Source organism: Onthophagus taurus, chromosome 1 (assembly GCF_036711975.1).
Source record: "Onthophagus taurus isolate NC chromosome 1, IU_Otau_3.0, whole genome shotgun sequence".
Classification (NCBI taxonomy): Eukaryota; Metazoa; Arthropoda; class Insecta; order Coleoptera; family Scarabaeidae; genus Onthophagus; species Onthophagus taurus.
The window spans coordinates 8,000,926-8,023,386 of NC_091966.1; the positions used below are offsets into that span (position 1 = coordinate 8,000,926).

At 34.7% G+C, this 22,461-nt stretch overlaps 1 protein-coding gene across 8 annotated transcripts in view; it reads left to right on the forward strand.

Annotated features, from left to right (window-relative positions):
• LOC111414889 (titin-like) overlaps positions 1-22,461 on the forward strand; it is an 86,082-nt gene that overhangs the window by 52,690 nt on the left and 10,931 nt on the right. For 3 of the 8 annotated variants that reach the window (XM_023046356.2, XM_071196177.1, XM_071196179.1), the window contains 3 exons: positions 2,587-2,655; positions 4,997-21,514; positions 21,717-22,310. In XM_023046356.2, coding sequence (XP_022902124.2) covers positions 2,587-2,655; positions 4,997-21,514; positions 21,717-22,310 — 17,181 coding nt within the window. The remainder of the gene's footprint in view (positions 1-2,586; positions 2,656-4,996; positions 21,515-21,716; positions 22,311-22,461) is intronic. The other 5 variants (XM_071196188.1, XM_071196192.1, XM_071196190.1 and 2 more) reach the window with 2 other exon arrangements.

Below are 22,461 nucleotides of genomic sequence, written 5' to 3' on the forward strand. Positions count from 1 at the left end.
AAAGTGCCTGCGATAAATATTATGCCTGAAGTAGAAGAAGAAGAAGACGACGATGATAACAACTTGATGAGTTTAATGGATGCACTGACGGATGTTGAGGATTTGGACGATGTTCAACCTAAGCGAACTAGACCAAAACTTTTAATTAAATTACCTCGAAATGATTGTGAGGCATTAACTGATGTTGAAGATATAGAAGGTTCTGATATTGAAGACGAACCTAGGCTCGCTAAACATTCTAGACCGATCAATTTAGATAATGTTTTAGACGATTATGGATATATACATGAATCTTGCGATATGGATAGTAGAGGTGTTAAAGCGAAGTTGCATTCCCAAAAATCATTACCTGTATCTAATAAACGTTTATGTAAAATTGAAGAAGATTTAACAGATATTGAATATTTCTCTGGAGATGATGAAGCACCTCGATCATACATCAAAGATTCTGTATTACCACGTTGTTTTGAAACTTATGATACTGTATCAACTAAGGATTCCATCAAATATGATACGATTGTTGGAGCGTCACCTTCACGATCTCCAATACAAACTAAGCAAAAACAGAAAGGAGAAACGATGAGACTTTCAGCGTCTATGCCACAAATGTGCGACCTTACTGATGTTGAAATGTTAGAATCAGAATATGAAAGCGATGAATCTTTTAAGCCAAAGTCGAAAAAAAATAAGAAACGGCGTGGAAAAAAAGCACCAGTAAGCATTGATAAAGGTCGCACTGCATCTGATCAAGATTGCAAAATTTATTCAACTTGTAACTATTTAGAACCAAAACCTTCAACTAGTAGAAAATGTAAGAAATCTCAAATTGAAATGGATCCAGTTACTGATGTAGAAGAATTAAATGTTAGTCCTAAAAGAAATCAAAAGTTGTTTTATAGAAACGCTTCCCCTAAACGCTTCCAAGTAAAACAATCAACTCAACTTCCAACGCAAGGTTCATCGAAAAAGAGGCAAGCTTTTTCAAAACAAATAGAACCACGCCATGAAAGTTCAGATTCAGATTCAGACGAAAATAAATATCAATCAAAAAAAAGTATAAGAACACAGAATTTGTTTGTATCAAAAATAAATAAAAAAATAACTTCATGTCCTACTGACATTGAAGATTTCGAATCGTCTGATGATGAAAGTTACAAACACGGAAACTATTTAAAATTGCCCGAAAAATATGTAAGCGCTGATCTAACCGATGAAGAATTTTTAGACGCTGAAAATTACGTCGACACAATTCCTGAAATTATATTACAAGCCTCTAAACGAGAATTAATTCGTATTAAAGAAATTGCTAACAATGCACCTACAGTTTTAATTACTCCGTTAACCGAAGATATTAATATTGGCCTTAACTTTTCATCTGTAGAATCAACTGATGTTGAAAGTTTATCAGGGGATGAGAGTTTACTTGCTGAACTTCCTGATATACCAACTTCATCTATAGAATTAGAAAGTGGGAATGTTGAGGAACACGAATCTTTAGTTGGGGGAAGATCTGAACAACATTTAAGACCACCCTCACCGCAAATGCAAGAAATTCTCACCGACACAGAAGATCTTGTAGTAGATGGTAGAAGCAATCTTTTGATGATTTCTAATCCGCATAATCATGGAGGGTTAACCGATACTGAGGATTTATATCTCAGCGATCAGGACAGTAGGAGAATGAAGAAGTCAGCATCACCTATAAGCTTTAGAGATGATTTAACTGACATAGAACAATTTGAAGCATCTGATGATGATAGAAGTGATGTTAATGTTACTGTTAATAACAGGGAAAGATGCTCTACTCCTCTTCACCTCAGAGAAATTGGTGGTGATACTGTTGTTATGAGAGAAGGTCATGGACCGTTTGGAAAACACGAAAGAAAAGTAATGAATAAAACAGTAAAAAAAATGAAGGCTTATTTAAGTGTCGACGCTGATAGTGACGATATAGTTACGTCTTGCGACGATGAATCTCGATCCCCTACTCCAGTTCAAATTTTTAAATCCGTCAAAAATAACAAACCTAAAGTAATGTATTTGAAAGGTGGAAATTTTTCCCAAAATCTTGTAGACATGGAAGATTTTCCCGACACAGAAGACGATGAGGGAAGAGGGCTAAGGGAAGGTAATAAATACGTAATTGCTAGGTGTGTTAAATCCGTAAAAAAGTACAAAGTTATGTTGCTAGCAAAGGTAAAATCGCGTAAAAATAGTTTTGCATTTTTGACAATGTATTATTTGAATTACGGTTATGAATTTCCTATTAACGCGGAGTGCAAATTTCTTGGGAGGCATAGAAAACTTCCGGAGAGTATTGCTAAGTTGGTTAGTAAATTTGAATCATTAGGCGATTACCAGAGTCACAGCTACCAAAATCCAATGGCCAGATTTTTAAGGGTAAAGTCTAATTGTGGTTTTATGTGTGGATCAATAAAGGAAAAATGTGACAATCAACTTACAGGTAAACTTTGAGTGAATCTTTTAGTATTAGGGTGTGTTGTAGTAGCATATATTTAGTTATAATTAAATGCTTTAAATAATATCTGATAAAAATATGGTTTATACAATGTGATTTTTTTATAGAATGGAAGGCTACCGACCGAATTTCCAAAGAAAAGCCCACTGCACCAATAGAAGAAGAAGCCGTGCAAGGTAGGCACTATCTATTTTATGTCAAAACAAAGTGATTTTTTTAAGATTAAGTGATAAACAATCGCAGGTATATCGAAACGTGTAGGAGCATATCCATTGTTTCTTTAATTTCTTTAATTCATTAACATTCTTTTTAATTTTCCCGGGTAACCAATGTTTATTTTGGTTTTTCTTAAGTTTTCGGGTTATAAATCCAGAGAATGCTAAATGTTTGCTAACACAAATAACGACTGCAGCAATTACATTGCCGCATGCAAGTCATCATAACACCCCACTCCCAATCTCCTTCAATTCAATTTACCCTTACCGATTTTATTTTTGTTTTCACTAGCATGCCAGCATGTGCACTTAAATACTGAAAATTACTACCTTAATAAAAAAACAACTAACGAATTAATTAACATCCTAATAAATCAGTAGTCATTCAAGCACTAAGCTTCTTTTTGTATTCTTTGTGAGAGTCCAATCCATTGCTTCAAGCTACTAAAGCTTCGCTTGAGGTTCTGGTTTATAACTTACCCTTTAAGACTTTATTTTCCTCATTCACTCTCATCATTACAATCGCAACATTTTAAACGATAAATTTATGACGATATTAGTCGAAAGGTTTAATCGAATTTTGAAAACGTTTAAACATAAAATATTCTTACTACAATTTATAAGGTTAATGCACTTCAGTCGTCCAAAAACGTGTTTATTAATTTATTTTGTAGCAGATACAAACCCAACGGATACAAGCTGCCTTACGTATGAAAGTGTCTTATTAAAGAACGTAAATCGCAATTATCCCGATCCCGTACAAAAAACCCTTTCCTATAGCCACATCGACGCGATGCTTGATAAAATGTTATCGGAAGTTGAAAAGACTGAAAAATTATTTTCTTTGGATCTTGATGTTTTAGATCAAGATAAATGCATCAATACGTTAGAATTAGTCCCAACGACCGATGCTCTAATTGAAATTCCTATTAAAAAAACTTATGAAAGTACCCATCAAATCAAAATTGTTGAGGATTCTCCCTCTAATCATGATGATTTCGCCACTGTTATATTCAGCAATGTAAATAATAATCAAAAGTTATCAAATAACTATGATCTTATTGATTTTAAAGAATCATCAACCAATTATAAAGGCGATTTAGAGCACATACAAAAATCGATAGACAAACTTATAATGGAAGTAGAACACGATGAGTCCCAAATGTTATTAGATGATATGAGCGAAAAAGATTATTTGGAAAGTATCATTTTTGTTAATAGTAACTATCAAAGAGCGTCAAGTGAAGAAAGCTTAAAAGACAGCTCTGAATCATCTACGGATAGTTGGGAAAATAACATCCAAGATTATGAACCAATTGATTTTTGTAAGCACTCGAAATACACATCGTCTCAACCTCGATCCGATGTTTGGTACGAAGGGGTTTATAGAAATTTGAGTATTGTCCCAGAAGAAGACGAAGAAAATGTTAGTTTAATTGGTTCCACTTCAAATAAAACCCATTATAAAAATTATGAACCAATCGATGTTGATGTTCCTTTATATCCACTACCAATAAATCGTACGATTTCTGACGAATCCGAATCAGATTCAAGTAACGGTGTCAATGATTTCCCACGTTATCCCGTAAAAGAAAATGTTATTAAAGCTGAAATCAAACTTTTAGTAAAAACCACAGAGCGCGGTAAGGAAGCTATAGAAATTCATTCCGTTAAAGAATTCGTTGAAAATTCTTACAACAAAAAGACTGATGATATATTTATGAAAAGATCTAAAACGTTACCTGCTCGGCAAAGCATTAAAGAAAAGTTTTCCAAAAAATATTCCGACTCTTGTTTTGACATAAGGTGTACTTCTAAGGAACAAGTTCCCATTTTTACTTTACCCAGAGTTTTTGTTAGAGCATCGAATTCGTCGAAGGACAATAAAATTTACGCCACACCAACTAAACATTTTCCATTGCATTATAATTACGAAGAAAACACCGATCTAATCCCAATCAAAACCCCTATTGATTTATACGCAAATACACCGTTTAAACCATGTTATTCCCGAGTACAGAGCATTCCCGTTCCTCAAGCCTATTGCGATTGGGTACTGCAAAACCACGGCACAGGAGGTAACGTTGCTCTTGTTTCCTTTGTCCGTTCTACACTCATACGCATGGGTTGATTTGTTTTTGTAGTTAGCTTACGTTTTTCTTGACTAATTCATTTGGGGACACAAAGATGATGCATTAACCGCATAAACTGGAAATTGCAGTAAGGATATTTCTCTTTAGAGATGGTTAAGGTAGTGGTTTGGTAGTGTAGTATTGCTTGTTGGAAACGCATGTTCTTGCAGGACTACATCCGACATCGACCGCGAAATATTTAGCTAGCTCCGAAGAATTATCGCTTGATTCGCCGAAAACCGATAAACCGCTTACGAACGATAACGATCCGCTCCGCCAATCAAACGTTATTGACGATGCCGATCATCAATTAAAAGCTCGTAGCAGAGATTCTAGCAGAGAAGACGTGAGTAAAAGTGACGACAAGAAGTCTAAACGAGGCTTCTTTGGAACTTTACGCAGTATGGTTAGTAAATCACAAGATCGATCCGATTCCGAATCAGAAAAGACCCAAAAGAAAGATAAGAAAAAGAAGAAAGACAAAAAGAAAAAGCACCCACCAATGGAACCGCCAGAAAGACCACCACGTAAACCAAAATTACCAACACCGCCACCGTTACATGTTGATGACCGACCAGAATTCCGTGACATTCCATTTGTAGAATGTTCACCTCAAGATTCAGAACCTCCATTTAAAATAACTGCTTCGACAGTTCCCATTGCACCAGTATCAGAAGAAATTAAATCTGTAGCTAACGATATTGTCACTGATGTTATTACTACAAGTGAACAAACTGCAACAAATATTATCCAAAACGGTAGTACCCCTGGAAAACAGGTGATAATAAAAGAAGAATTGACAAAGAGAGTAGAACCAAAAATATACGAAAGAGGAGAATTTCATATTGTTGTATCTCCCACATCGCCACCTAAAACTAAAGATTTCTTTAAAACCCAAATGGAAGAAACAATACCCGATAATTCTAAACCGCCTATAAGACCTATAAGAAAGAAAGAACACATTTACGAGGATATAGAAGACCCTCATGATATCAAAAAACTTACCACGAACCTCATCCAAAATGAGATAAACTTTTCTGGATGGGCAGATGATCGCTACAATGTATACAAACCTCAAGACATTAAAGAAAGAACGCAATCGCTAAAACGAGAGAAAAAGCAAGGAAAACTCTTTGGATTTTTGGTCAAAAAATCCTCAAAAGACGTTGAAGACTCAGATACAGAAAAAGAAATAATCGAAAAACAAGATAGAGAACCATCTAAAGAAAGAGTAGTGAAACCTGATCCATCAGACGATGAAGGTACAGATAAAAAAGGCGGCTTCTTTGGAATCTTCGGTAAGAAGAGCAAAAAAGAAGAACAAGATGAAAAACTTGACGTTGGCAAAGAAGAATCGAAGAAAGACCAAGGGAAAAAGAGCGATATTGAAGATACCATATCTCCTACAGAAATCACATCAACGACACTTGATAAACCACAAGAAACAAAAGGAGAAGTTATCTCAGAAGAATTGAAAGATAAGCGAAAAGTTAAAAAAGAAAAAGTTCAAAGTGAATCCGAAGATGAGTCTGAAAGTAAAAAGGGTTTATTCGGATTCTTCGGAAAGAAGCCTAAAAAAGAAATAAAAGATGAAACCGAAAAAATCATTCTTTCCGAAGAAGTAATAAAAAACATGAAAGACACCACGGAATTTTTAAATCAAGAAGTTGAACATTTCGACGATGTTAAAGTTATTGTTTCAACTCTACCTCCTATTGAATTAGAAAAGTCGCAAAAAATTATCAAACCAAAAGAAGAACCAACTAAGAAACCCCCGAAAAAATCGAAAAAGAAACCAGATAAACGAGATTCAAGCATATCTGATGATGAACCTGAATCATCACGAAAATCTGGTTTATTCCATATCTTTGGTAAAAAGAAACGTGATAAATCCGTTGAGAAACCTGCCAAATCTGTGTCTCAGCCTAAAATATCTGAAGAAGTAGTTAAACAGATAGTAGAAACTAACAATTTTCTACATAACGAAGTACAAGCGTATGATGATGCAAAACCAATTAAAGGATTCCCGAAAATTGAATTAAAACCAACTGAGAAAAGTGAGAAAAATGAACCGGATATTACAGTTATAACAACTGTAAAAACGACAGTTGAAAATTATACGCCTGATGTAGATAAACCTGAAAAAGCGATAAAAGAAATTGAAATATTTGAGAAAGTACAAACTGTAGAACGAAAGATTGTCACCGAACCTATTATTGCTAAAGAAGTTGTTACCTTAGATGATATTCAAAAGAAAACGCCGAAACCAACAGAAAAAACTGTCAAAATTAAGGTAGATGATGTTACAATTTTATCGCCTCAAAAAGATGAACGAAAAGAAGTTGAAGTACCAAAAGAAATTGTTATTCCAAAAGCTAAAGAGATAAACAAAGAAGTTTTAATGGACATGATATCGTCATCTAATTTCCTTAAAGATGAAATTGAACATTTTGATGATGTTAAGGATGTTGTAAAGAAGGATGAAATTCAGAAGAAATCTAAAGATAAACAAGAAATAAGTGAGTCGCCTAAAAAGAGTGGATTTTTAGGGTTGTTTGGTAAAAAGCAAACTAAAGATGAAGAAAAATTAGAAGATAAAAAAGATGTTAATGAAGAAATTAAAAAAGAAGTAAAAGAAGAAATTAAAAAAGAAGTTAAAGAAGGAATTAAAGAAAAAAGTAAAGAAGAATTAAAACCAATAATTGAAGATAAACAGTCTGAAGAATCACAAAAAGCAATTAAATCTTGTGACAGTTTTCTACAAGATGAAATTATGCGATTTGATGATGTTCGCCAAATCATTACTGAAAAAGTTGCCACTAAAGATGATGTTTTAATAAAAGAACATATTGTCCCAGACAAAGCCACCAAAGATAAAAAAGATGTAACTGATGAAGAAAAAGAATCGAAAGGATTATTTTCAATCTTTGGTAAGAAAGATAAATCAAAAGAAAAAGTTATCAAACTTGATGAAGTCGATAAAACAAAGATCGTGGAAGGAAAACCGGTCTACTCTAAAGAATTTTTAATTACAATGAATGGAACTGATTCATTCTTAACTAATGAAGTATCTAAATTTCATGATGTAAAGTATTCCCCCAAAAAAGAACTCGTGGAAACACCTATTATTAAATCGGTGGCTAAAATTCCTGAATTAGTCACGAAGGCAGAACCGAAAAAAGATTTGGACAACAAAAAGAAAGAACAAGAGATTAAACCAAATCTCGAATATACAGATGACTTTAAATTGGTACTAAAAGATACCGAAACATTCTTGACAGATGAAATTAGTCGCTTTGATGACGTACAGGAAGTAATAACAAAGGATGTTGAGAAAGACGATACATTAAAGAAGAAAAAGAAAGGTAAAAAGAGTAAGAAAGACTCCGTTGAATCTGGAGATGAAAGCGACTCTGGTAAATCTGGAGGATTTTTCAAATTGTTTGGAAGAAAGGATAAAAAAGAGAAAACAGAGAAGGAGAAAATGGAAAAAGAAAAACCAGAAAAACCTATAGTTGAAGAAAAGCATGAAATTGTTCTCAAAGAAGAAGTTAGTCAAGTGAAAGATGAAGGTCCCAAAGAAAAAATTAAAGAAGACAAAATAATTGATACTAAAACACCAACAGATGTTATATACACAGAAGAATTCAAACAAATACTTACGAACACTAATAATTTCTTAGACACTGAAGTAAAGAACTTCGAAGATGTGAAATATGTCGTAAGTAAAGAAAAAGATTCATCCCCTGAGAAGAAGTCGAAAAAACCAAAGAAAGGGAAACGTGAAAGTAGTGAATCAGGGGATGAAAGTGATACTGGGAAAACAGGAATATTTAAATTCTTTGGAAAGAAAGATAAGAAACCTAAAGAAGATAAACTTGAAAAACCAATTACTGAGTTAAAAGAAGAAACCATTACACCTAAATTAGAAATACCACTAGAAAGAGTACCATACACCGAGGAATTTAAGGAAATGCTGTCAAATACAAATAATTTCCTTGATAATGAAGTGAAGAATTTCGAAGATGTGAAATGCGTAAAGAAAGATAAAGATGAATCATCACCTGAAAAGAAATCGAAAAAGAAATTAAAGAAAGGAAAAAGAGAAAGTAGTGAATCAGGTGAAGAGAGTGACACAGGAAAATCAGGATTATTTAAATTCTTTGGAAAGAAAGAGAAAAAAGTTAAAGAAGACCCCGAAGTTAAAGAAAAATTATCCGAAGTCGAGGAAATTAAAGTTGTAACTTCAGAACCCGACAAAGATTTCCAAGAGGCCCTTAAAAACACAAGCGCATTCTTATCCGATGAAATTACTCATTTCGATGATGTTAAGGAGGTTGTAACAAAACCCGCTGAAGAAATTGTGCCACAAAAGGAACACAAAAAAGAGAAGAAACAAAAAGGAATTAAACGCGATAGTAGTGAATCTGGTGAAGAAAGTGATAGTGGAAAATCTTCAGGATTTTTCAAAATTTTTGGTAAAAAGGATAAAAAGGACATTGATATTAAACACCCAGAGGAGTTAGAAGAAGAAGTCACCGAAAAAGTGGAGAAAACTGAGAAGCTCGTTCGCCAATCCAGCAAGAAAAAATCGAAACAAAAAGGTGAAGATGATCAATCTAAATCTTTCTTTGATATATTCGCAAAGAAAGATAAGCAAGATAAAAAATCATCAAAAATAATTCCACCACCGTTATCAGACGAAGTTATCAAAAACATGAACGAGACCAAAGACTTCTTAAAATTAGAAGTGGATAACTTCGACGATGTTAAAACTTCTCCAGTTATTAAATCTGATATAGCTGTTGATGCTAAAATGACAATTGCTGAAATTACCAAAAGTATGGAGCCGAAAATTTACGAAACCGAAGACTTTAAGTTCGTGATATCACCTGCAAAAGAAACAAAAACCAAAGAGTTTTCTTTAAATATTAATGAAGCCATCGAAAAGATGGAGAAAGAAATATTATCCGCCAAACATTCCGAATTACCAATAGCTGATGATATCCCAGTTTTAAGCATGAAACCCTTAGAAGATGCTTACGAAGAAGTCGTCGTTTCACAGCGGCCCACAAAATTAATAGACCAAACAAGCACAATTGTTAAAACGCAAGTTATTAAATTCGCCGACACAAGCGCTCCACCACCTCTTAGCGAAGAAGTTGTCAAGAACATGATAAACACAAGTAATTTCCTCAATCAAGAAATTTCTCATTTCGAAGATGTTAAACCCATCGTAAAGAAGGAAGATACTGATGTGGAATCAGACAAGAAAAAACGTAAAGTTAAAAGAGAGAAGAGTATTGATGATGGTAAAAAATCAGGATTTTTCGGTCTGTTTGGTAAGAAAGAAAAGAAAGTAGACGAAAAAGATGTAGATATTGAAAAGAAAGTAACTCCAACTTCTGAACAAATCTCCGTGACAACAAAAATTAGCGAAGAGGTACCAAAAGAAGTTAAAGTAACGAAAGAAGATGTAAAAAAAGATGCAATTCCAACAGTTTTGGAATTCACTGAATCTGTGCATTTAACAAATAATTTCTTAAACGATGAGATTAAGAACTACGAAGATGTAAAACCGATTGTAAAAGATAGTAAAACAATTGAGAAAGATGTTGCACCAGATTATCAAGAACAAAAAGAGGATAAAGCTAAAGGAAAATCAATCTTTGGATTATTCAGTAGGAAATCGGAGGAAAGAACGGATCCTGAACATGAAAAACCCTCTATGAAGGAAAAACGAGAACGTAGAAAAAGCGGAAGTCCTTTCCGAATCTTCTCCAAAAAATCAAAGGAAGAAACCATCAAAACAGAACCAACTAAAACAGTTGGTATGTCCGAAGAAGTCGTTCATGATATTTTTGAAACTAAAAATTTTTTGAGTACAGAAATTTTGCGTTTCGACGATGTTAAAGTGGTAGCAGAAAAAGTTGAAAGTCAAAGAAAAGAGGACTCGAAAAAAGTTGCTTTTGCAAAATCACCTGTAGCTGATGATATACCGGAAATGCAACTAACAGAAAAAGTTATTGTTGTTATTAGAGACGAAATTCCATCAACAACAGAAATCAAAATCGATGAGTCAAAGGTACCAGAACAAGAAAGTATTTTAGATAACCTAACTAAAGAATACAAAGAATTAGAAACAAGCATTACAACTTCTGTACAAAAAGTTTCAGATGTTGAGATAAAACCAGATATTTCAAAAGTATCCAAGAAACCTGGAAGTTTCCTTAGTAAATTAGGGGATAAAATTGCAGGAAAACCTAAAGAAGAAATTGATGATATAAAACAAGACCTCTCTGAATCTAAAGAACTTACTAAAAAAGAGGTGAAAGAAAAAATTGCATCATTAAATACTCAGATATCTCAAGAACTTGACACAATGCAAACCAAAATTGACGATCAAATAACATCGTTAAACGATGAATTAACACAGCAAAAAGATATCACTACTGATGACTTAAAGAAGAATGTAACAGTAACAGAAAAATCTTGGGAAACAACAACTGAAGATGGAGTAAGAACTATTACCACTATCAAAGAAACCTCAACAGAAATAATTCAAGAACTTAAAGATGGACTCACAAAAGTCATCGAAACCGGCAAAGAAATACCAACTGCACCCATAACAGAGTTCGAGAAAGGAATTAAGCTTGAAACTGAGGATGTATCAGATACAGAGATTCCCTCATTATCAGTCGATTTAGATCAACTCGACAAAACGAAACAAAAAGATAAAAAGAAAAAGAAAGAAAAGCGTAAATCCGGAGGATTCTTTAGTAAGTTTGGAGATAAAATTTCTGGGAAATCAAAAGATGTAGAGCAAGCCCTAGATGAGACACAAAAATCTGTTGAAGATGCTTCAAAAGATGTTGATAAAAAGCTTTCGGATGCTGAGAAAAAAATAACAATGGAAATTGATGAAGCTATTAAGGATGTAGATGAAACCATTTCTAAAAAAGTTGATGATTTATCAACCACCGCTCAACAAGAAAAAGATAAAATTATAAAAAGTGAAAATATTGAACTCAAACTTGAGGAACCTCAAATATCTGATGTTGCTGATAAAATGTTAGAGACGTTTGAAGTTATACAACCTCAAGGTGAAATAGAAATGAAAGAGAAAAGTGATGATTTTATATCTCAAGAAAAATCCGATGCACTTGCTCCTCAAATACAAACAACTGCAACTACAGTTACTGAAGAACCATCAGAACCAACACCAAGCAAACGAAAGGATAAGAAACATAAAGAACGCAAAAAATCTGGAGGTTTCCTTACAGGATTAGGAACTAAAATATTTGGTACTAAAGACAAATCAAAACAAGCTGCAGAAGAGGAATCTTCGGTGATGGATGTGGAAACAAAAACGTTAATGGACGCTGTAAAAGAAGGAACCGATGAATTACTGGCAAAGAAAGATGATGTAAAAACCGATTTAAAAGAAAAGAAAATGCAATTAAAAGATAATGTAGAAGAAATTGACAAAGAGTTAAAAGAAGATGTTAAGGAAGCACAAAAACAATTTGATGAAAAAACAAAACAATTAACAGAAGAAGGAGAATCACTACTTGATAAGTTAAGAAAAGAAATTGCAGCAGAAGGAAATGAAATAAAAGAAGCTATTAAGGAATCAAGTACAACTACAAAAGAAAGTATTAAAGATGAAATTTTAGACAAAGCAGATAAAGGCAAAGATGAAGTAAAAGAAAAAGGCGAACAAATCGGCGGTATCATCACAGACTTAACTCAAAAAGTAAAGAGTGGACAAGATACCATCGAAAAAGAAGGCACATCTTTAATTTCTACTTTGGGAGAAATAACCTTTGGAACAACAGAAAAAGTAGAAGATGATAAAATAACAACTTCAACGCGTAAACAAGAAATAGTCTTTAAAAGTGAAGTTCTTGATGACAATCTTTCGAAAAAAACACAATCAGTTGGTGATAAATTACAAAAAGAAATTCAAAAACAGGCTGAAGATTTAGACAAATCTATCAAAGATATATCACAGAGTATGAAAGAAGGAAAAGGGGAAATAGACAAAGCTGTGGAAAAAATATCTGAAACGACCAAGGAAAGTGTTGATACAATAGGAGGGGTTCAACAACCCACAGTGACTTTAAAAGATGATGTGACAATTTCAGACATAAAACAAACTACGATAGATACAACAACTGATATCATAAATGAGGCGAAAGAATCTACTCAAAAAAGTAAAGGAAAAGTTAAACAAAAAACGAAAAAGGCTGTTAAAGGGGCTGGTTCTTTCTTTTCTAACCTCGGCGGAAAAATATTGGGAACAAGTGAAAAAGTTAAAGATAATGTAAAATCGGGTATTGAAGAAGCTAAAACAACACAAGAGACACTGAAAGAAGATTTAACCGATAAAGTTAAAGAAGCTAAAGATTCTGCAAGTTCAAAAGCAACCGATGTTAAAACTAGTGTTGAACATAGTGTGGCAGATTTAAAAACAAATATATCTGATGTTAAAGGAGATGTTCTAGAATCTGTTTCAAAAGCTAAAGAAGAAACAGAATCATCAATTGGAAAAACTAAAGCAGGTCTTGTAGAAAAAGTTCAAGATCTTTCAGAGCTGGGTAAAAGTAAAGTTGATGGTGGTAAATCATTGATGGGAGATATTAAAGATCAAGTTGTTAAAGATACTACAACAACTATCGAGAAAGGAAAAGGTATTGCAACGGATGTTAATAAAGGAATGCAAGATCTAGCTCAAGACACCACAGAAGGCCTTAAAGATACTTTATCTACAACAAAAGAAGCTGCTGGTACAAAATCAAAAGAAATCGGGGAAGCATTACAAGAAAAAGCTGATAAAACTCATCAGTCGATGCAAGAAGGTGCTGATAAAATCAAGAGTGATGCTGAGAAAGTTTCGGAAGAAACTAGTTCATTCTTTTCAGGTATTGGAGGAATGTTACTAGGGTCAGGTGAGAAACTGAAAGATAATGTTACTACCAAAACTACCGAAATTATAGCTGCAGCCGATGATAAATTAAAATCTGGTGTTGAAACCATCGAAAAACAACAACAAAAAGTCTCCACAAAAACAGAGCAGATTTTGGATGTTTCAAAAACTGCAATTGATGATACTAAAAAATCGATTAAAGATGAAACCACTAAAGATGCTAAAGCTGCTGTTGATAAAGGAAAAGAATTTGCAACGGAAAAAGCTACAGATATTAAAGGATCCATTACCACCACACAAGAATTATTCACGACAAAATCAACAGAAATGGGTAAAGAAATCCAAGAGAAAATTGATGACACCAAAGAAACCATAGAAAAAGGTAAAGAACAAATCAAAGAAGATACTGATAAAATGGTGAAAGAAACTGGTTCGTTCTTTTCAAGTCTAGGTGGAATGATCTGGGGATCAGGACAAAAAGTAAAAGACGACATCAGTAGTAAAACTACAGAAGTAATAACTGCAATTGACGATAAATTAGAATCTGGTGTTTCAAAAGTACACGATGGGGTAGTTACAAAAGGAGACGACTTTGTAGACGCTACAAAAAATAAAATCGAAGAAGTTCAAACTGTAGCAAAAGATCTAAAAGATGATGCTGCGAAAGAATCAAAAACTGCCCTCGATAAAACAAAAAGTGTTGCAACAGATATTAAAGATGGGCTAACTTCAACAAAAGACTTCGTTACCACAACAACAACACAAATTCAGGATAAAGCCGGTGACACCAAAGAAAAAATTTTATTATCAGGAGAAAAATTGAGTGATGACATTCGCACAAAAGCAACGGAAACAGTAACCACACTGGATGAAAAAGTTAAATCCGGTATTGAAAGCGGTGAAAAACAAATGCAAAAGGTAGCTGGAAAGGTCGAAGATACTGCGAAATCCGGAAAGGACAAATTGGATTCTTTAACCAAAGATACACAACAAAAAGGACAACTAATTGCAGATAAAGCAGGAGATAAAATCAAAGAAACGACTCAAAAAGCCGATTCCTTTGTATCTTATCTCGGAGAAAAAGCAACAGGACTCGGCGAGGATATTGACAGTACCAAAGATGTTGTCGCTGCAAAATCTACAGAAATTAGTAAAACAGCACAAGAAAAACTTGACGATACTAAACAATCGATAAACAAAGATGTTGATAAACTGAAAAGTGATGCGGATAAAGCATCTAAAGAAACAAGCTCATTCCTATCCGGAATAGGTGATATGATCTGGGGATCTGCAGATAAAGTTAAAGATGATGCTGAGCAGAAACATACCGAAATAACAAACATTGTAGATGATAAAATACAATCTAGCGTAGAATGGCTTGAAAAAGAACGAGAAGATGTGGTTAAAAAAGCAGAAATGGTTAAAGATGCGAAGGAACAAATTGTTCAAGAAAGCAAAGCTGCGGTTGACTCAGGAAAAGATAAAACTAAGGAAACATCTCAAACAGCTGCTTCTTTCGCGTCGCATCTTGGTGAAAAAACTAAGGATTTAGGAACAGACATTAAAGATCTTACCACTAAAAAGTCAAAGGAAATTGGTACAGCAATAGAAGAAAAAGTTGCCGATACCAAAGAATCAATACAAAAAGGTACAGATACACTTAAAGAAGACGCTGAAAAAGCAGCGAAACAAACTAGTTCATTCTTCTCCAGCATAGGCGACCATGTTTGGGGAACCGGAGAAAAAGTAAAAGATGATATCAGTGCCACAGGCAAAGAATTAGCTGACAAGGTAGATGAAAAGATTAAGTCAGGTGTTGAGACCACTGAAATGCAACAGCAAGTTATAGCTGAAAAAACTAAAGAACTTAAAGAAGCAGGAAAAAGTAAAATTGAAGATGCTAAAACTGCTGTCAAGGATATAAAGGCAGAAATTTCTGGAGAATCTAAAGCAGTCATCGATAAAGGAAAAGGAGTTGCAACCGATGTTACTGACAAATTGAAAGATAAGGGTAAAGAAACAAGTCAAAAAGCAGCTTCCTTTGTATCGCATCTGAGCGAAAAAGCGTCAGAAGTTGGTGCAGAAATCAAAGATAGTGGTAGTGCTGCCGCCACAGATATTTCTAGCAACATCAAAGATAGCGTATCTGTAGCTGGTGAGAAGTTAGCTGACACAAAGGAATCGATACAAAAAGGTACAGATAAACTCAAAGACGATACCGAAAAAGCTGCGAAGCAAACTGGTACATTCCTCTCTAGCATAGGCGGACAAATTTGGGGAACAGGAGAAAAAGTAAAAGATGATATTAGTACCAAAGGCAAAGATTTGGCAGACAAGTTAGATGACAAGATTAAATCAGGTGTTGAGATCACTGAAAAGCAACAGCAAGCTATGGCTGATAAAGCTAAAGAACTTAAAGAAGAAGGAAAAAGTAAAATTGAAGATACCAAAAGTGCTGTCAAAGATATAAAAGAAGACATTGTTACAGAATCTAAAGCAACCATCGATAAAGGAAAAGCAGTTGCAACCGATGTTACTGATAAAGTGAAAGACAAAGGTAAAGAAACAAGTCAAAAAGCATCTTCCTTTGTATCGTACCTTGGTGAAAAAACTTCAGACGTTGGTGCTGAAATCAAAGATACTAGCAGTGCTGTTACAACAGATATTTCTAGCAACATCAAAGATAGGGTATCTGTAGCTGGTGAAAAGTTAGCTGATACAAAGGAATCAATACAAAAAGGTACAGATAAACTCAAAGACGACGCAGAAAAAGCTGCGAAGCAAACGGGTTCATTCTTCTCTAGCATAGGCGGAAAAATTTGGGAAACAGCAGAAAAAGTAAAAGATGATATCAGTGACAAAAGCAAAGATTTAGCAGATAAGTTAGATGAAAAGATTAAATCAGGTGTTGAGAGCACTGAAAAGCAACAGCAAGCTATGGCTGATAAAGCTAAAGAACTTAAAGAAGAAGGAAAAAGTAAAATTGAAGATACCAAAACTGCTGTCAAAGATATAAAAGAAGACATTATTACAGAATCTAAAGCAACCATCGATAAAGGAAAAGCAGTTGCAACCGATGTTACTGATAAAGTGAAAGACAAAGGTAAAGAAACAAGTCAAAAAGCATCTTCCTTTGTATCGTACCTTGGCGAAAGAACTTCAGAAGTTGGTGCTGAAATCAAAGATACTAGTAGTGCTGCTGCAGCAGGTATTTCCAGCAAAATCAAAGATAGCGTATCTGTAGCTGATGAGAAATTATCAGATACAAAAAAATCGATACAAAAAGGTACAGATAAACTCAAACACGACACCGAAGATGCAGCGAAACAAACTAGCTCCTTTCTCTCCAGCATAGGCGGACAAATTTGGGGAACAGGAGAAAAAGTAAAAGATGATATCAGTGCTAAAGGCAAAGAATTAGCTGACAAGGTAGATGAAAAGATTAAGTCAGGTGTTGAGACCACTGAAATGCAACAGCAAGTTATAGCTGATAAAACTAAAGAATTTAAAGAAGCCGGAAAAAGTAAAATGGAAGATGCTAAAACTGCTGCCAAAGATATAAAAGAAGACATTATTACAGAATCTAAAACAACATTCGATAAAGGAAAAGGAGTTGCAACCGATGTTACTGATAAAGTGAAGGATAAAGGAAAAGAAACAAGTCAAAAAGCATCTTCTTTCGTATCATACCTTGGAGAAAAAGCTTCAGACGTTGGTGCTGAAATCAAAGATACTAGCAGTGCTACTGCAACAGATATTTCTAGCAACATCAAAGATAGTGTATCTGTAGCTGGTGAGAAGTTAGCTGACACAAAGGAATCGATACAAAAAGGTACAGATAAACTCAAAGACGACGCCGAAAAAGCTGCGAAGCAAACTGGTTCATTCTTCTCTAGCATAGGCGGACAAATTTGGGGAACAGGAGAAAAAGTGAAAGATGATATTAGTGCCAAAGGCAAAGATTTGGGAGGCAAGTTAGATAGCAAGATTAAATCAGGTGTTGAGAGCACAGAAAAGCAACAGCAAGCTATGGCTGATAATGCTAAAGAACTTAAAGAAGCAGGAAAAAGTAAAATTGAAGTTACTAAAACTGCTGTCAAAGATATAAAAGAAGATATTTCTACAGAATCTAAAGCAATCATCGATAAAGGAAAAGAAGTTGCAACCGATGTTACTGATAAAGTAAAAGACAAAGGTCAAGAAACAAGTCAAAAAGCATCTTCGTTTGTATCGTATCTTGGTGAAAAAGCTTCAGAAGTTGGTACTGAAATCAAAGATAGTAGTAGTGCTACTGCAACAGATATTTCTAGCAACATCAAAGATAGTGTATCTGTAGCTGGTGAGAAGTTAGCTGATACAAAGGAATCGATACAAAAAGGTAGAGATAAACTCAAAGACGACGCCGAAAAAGCTGCGAAGCAAGCTGGTTCATTCTTCTCTAGCATAGGCGGACAAATTTTGGGAACAGGAGAAAAAGTGAAAGATGATATTAGTGCCAAAGGCAAAGATTTGGGAGGCAAGTTAGATAGCAAGATTAAATCAGGTGTTGAGAGCACAGAAAAGCAACAGCAAGCTATGGCTGATAATGCTAAAGAACTTAAAGAAGCAGGAAAAAGTAAAATTGAAGTTACTAAAACTGCTGTCAAAGATATAAAAGAGGACGTTATTACAGAATCTAAAGCAACCATCGATAAAGGAAAAGAAGTTGCAACCGATGTTATTGATAAAGCAAAGGACAAAGGTAAAGAAACAAGTCAGAAAGCATCTTCCTTTGTATCGTACCTTGGAGAAAAAGCTTCAGACGTTGGTGCTGAAATCAAAGACAGTGGCAATGCTGTTACAACAGATATTTCTAGCAACATAAAAGATAGGATATCTGTAGCTGGTGAGAAGTTAGCTGACACAAAGGAATCGATACAAAAAGGTACAGATAAACTCAAAGAGGACGCAGAAAAAGGTGCGAAGCAAACTGGATCATTCTTCTCTAGCATAGGCGGACAAATTTGGGGAACAGGAGAAAAAGTAAAAGATGATATTAGTGCCAAAGGCAAAGATTTGGCAGACAAGTTAGATGACAAGATTAAATCAGGTGTTGAGAACACTGAAAAGCAACAGCAAGCTATGGGTGATAAAGTTAAAGAACTTAAAGAAGCAGGAAAAGGTACAATTGAAGATACTAAAACTGCTATCAAAGATATAAAACAAGATATTGCTACAGAATCTAAAGCAATCATCGATAAAGGAAAAGGAGTTGCAACCGATGTTAGTGATAAAGTGAAAGGCAAAGGTAAAGAAACAAGTCAAAAAGCATCTTCGTTTGTATCGTATCTTGGTGAAAAAGCTTCAGAAGTTGGTGCAGAGATCAAAGATAGTAGCATAGATACTAAAGAATCGGTACAAAAAGGTGCAGATAAACTCAAACACAAGGCTGACAAAGGAGCAAAAGAAACTACTTCATTCTTTTCAAATCTTGGTGAAAAAATATTTGGATCTTCAGAAAAGATAACGGATGAAATCGGTACCAAATCTGCAGAAATGGCCACAGTATTAGATGATAAAACTAAATCTGCAACAGCAAAAGCCCAAGAATTAACTGATACTGGAAAAGGTAAAATTGAAGAAGGTAAAGCAGCAGCGTCACAATTCATACAAGAAACTGGCGAAAAATCTCAAACTGTAATCGACAAAGGAAAGACCACTACATCAGACATTGGAGATATACTAAAAGATAAAGTAAAAGATGCAAATCAGAAAGCAGCAACATTTGTTTCTTATATTGGTGATGAAGCAAAGGAGTTAGAAACATCCGTTCAAAGCAAAACTGATGATATGATCGGTTCCCTAAAATCTAAAATAGAAAACGTCGAACACCAAAAGCAAACAGTTGTATCTAAAGCCGAAGAAATTTCAGAACTAGGAAAAGGGAAATTTGAAGATAGCGCAACATTTATGAAAGATATGAAACAAACTATTGACGAGGAATCGGCAAGACTACAACAACAATTTCATGTTACCTCACCAAAACAAGTAGAAATGTCCAGCTCATCTTTTATAGATATCGAAAAACAATTTTCTGAACCAATTCAAAGAAAAGATAACGTAACTACTCCCATCGGTGCAGCAATTATTGATACAAAACTCACTACTGATAAATCTAAACATTCAGAAGAACCTATTACCCATAAAGAGGAAGATATTGAAGGAAAAAAGAAAGGTAAATCGAAAGGTAAAGGTAAAAAAGGTGCAAAAGGTGTGGGATCATTTATTTCTAATTTGGGTAGCAAAATTTTGGGATCAGAAAAAACCAAAGGAAGTGAAATCAGCGATAAACCTACAGAAAAATCAACAACTACAGTTGACGCAAGCCCACCTATTCAAACATCAACAGCGGAAGAAATATTAAAAGATAATATCAAATCAAAAACTTTCGAACTTTCATCAGCTATGGATGAAAGTATATCATCTGCTGAAGTATTAAAAGATAATACATCTAGTCAAGTTTCTAAAACTGTTGATACTATTGATAAAGCAACAGAATCAATATCCAAAGAAACAAAAGAAACAAAGCAAACACTAGAAGGTAAAATATCCCAATTAAGAGGAGGTGCAGAAGAGAAAACTCAAGAGGCAAGTGAAAAACTAGGAGATACGATCGATATAGCCCACGACGAAATGCTAGCGGCTAAAGAGAGTGCTGGCGCATTTGTATCAACTTTTGGTAAAAAAATATTTGGAAAATCTGATAAAGATGTTACGAAAACAGCAAGTGCATCTTTTATTGAAACCGAACAGATTGCAGCAGAAGCTGATGGAAGAAAGTCTTTAGATGAAGTTTCTAAGCAAATGGAGGAATTAAGAAAATCGATTGGTGATGCAAAATCCAAAGGTGAAAAATCTGGCGGTTTCTTGTCAGAAGTGGGCGGAAAGTTGTTTGGAAAATCTAAAGATTCACAAGATAAAAAATCGAAAAAGACTTCTGATGTAGATGATCAGATATATCCTTTGATTACATCACCTACTCTGCCTAGAAGGGCGGAATCTCAAAGGATCGCTCGTGGTGATATTCCGTACTGCGTAGAAGTCACATATGGCTCTCATGAGTTATCAAGTGATGATGAATCATACATTGTCACTGAACCGCATGAATCATCGGCTAGAATCTCTGAAAAATCACAGAAACGTAAACCTCTATTTCATCTAGAATCAGAGGACGATTCTACAGAAATAAATAGTCATAGAGGTAGCGTACATTCCAGTGTACTAGAAACATTACCCGAACAACGGTTCGATACAATAGTAACAGATTTAGATGATTACGAAGATGTAATTCCTGTAGGGACTCAATTTACTTCAAGTGCATTGTACGATATTGCACAGGGTACAGAAAAACTTACCGATGCTGATTTAATTGAACAAAAATTGAATGATATAGAGAAAGCGTTAGGGTCGTTAGAACAACAGGAAGCACTTAAAGAAGGCGTGAGCGAGGCAAAACTTAAACGAGTTGAACGAAAATTTGAACGTATGGCATCAGCAGCTATGGATAAAGACCTATCTGAAGTGTCCAAACTTACTACTCCAGAAGTAGAAGAAAAGAGGGAATCGGATTTCCATCACCTGGTCTCCCAATTAAGTACAGAAGAGGTATCTGACTTTCAAAAGGAATATGCTGTGCTTTGGGACGAGCAAACGTTTTCTCATAGCGATGATTGGGACACATTGAAGACACCAGACAGTCAGGCTGAAGAACTACCACAAGGTAGATGATAACTATTTAGAAGTTCGATCTTTAATTTTCTGTCATCTCACCAATCATGGCTTTTTATTAGATTCTTTCTCTCATAATCGTGTTCTGCCATTTTTATATAATCAAGCATGCACACTTCCACATTTCTTTCACCGACCATTAGCAAACATATCGGGATCTAGTCCAGACAAGACAACAGTATTTAATTCCGTAGGTGATATAGTATATATGGGACCTGTCACATTAAATAAAGGTAATTCCGTTAATAAAGCTGGCGTCGAAGTTGACGTCATACCAATAATGCGAAGCCCTTGCCCGTCCCCTGTTATGAGACGAAAAAATAAACGTGCCAAATCCGAAATGGGATTCAGGTCGGGAGAATTCAAAACCGAAGACGATCGTGGTAGCTTACCAGACCTACATGCATATAAAAGGGGGATTCTTATAGATACCATATTGCATGCGCATCCCAATATGTTCCTAACCCCTGTTGGTAGTAGTGAATCACTAAGAAGTGAAGATAGAATGGCAAAATCTCTAGGAAGTACAGATTCATTATCAAAAGGCCATTTAATGAATGCAGTTGTTAATTGGTTACAAAGAAGTAGTCCTTTTGATTCAACTCAAAGTATATATTCAAATCAAACCTCTATTTTGGATGATATGGAACCCTCCACCTCAAAAAGTGACTCTAATCCAATACCCGATATATTCGTGTCTGAAGATGAAGTGTTAGTCATACCAGCTTCTAAAGTTTCAAAGAAAAACAAGAAAAAGAATAAAAAATCTAAGAAGAATCGCAAATTAGGTAAATAGAGCAGATGTAACAATCTCCCGACCTAGAGGATGGGCCCGATATGTTTGGATATATTTCTTTTATTTTTGCATGCGTGTAGCTTACTTTCTATGTGGAGATTTTTACACCAACTTAGCAAACGTTTTAGCATTTTCGTTTTCAA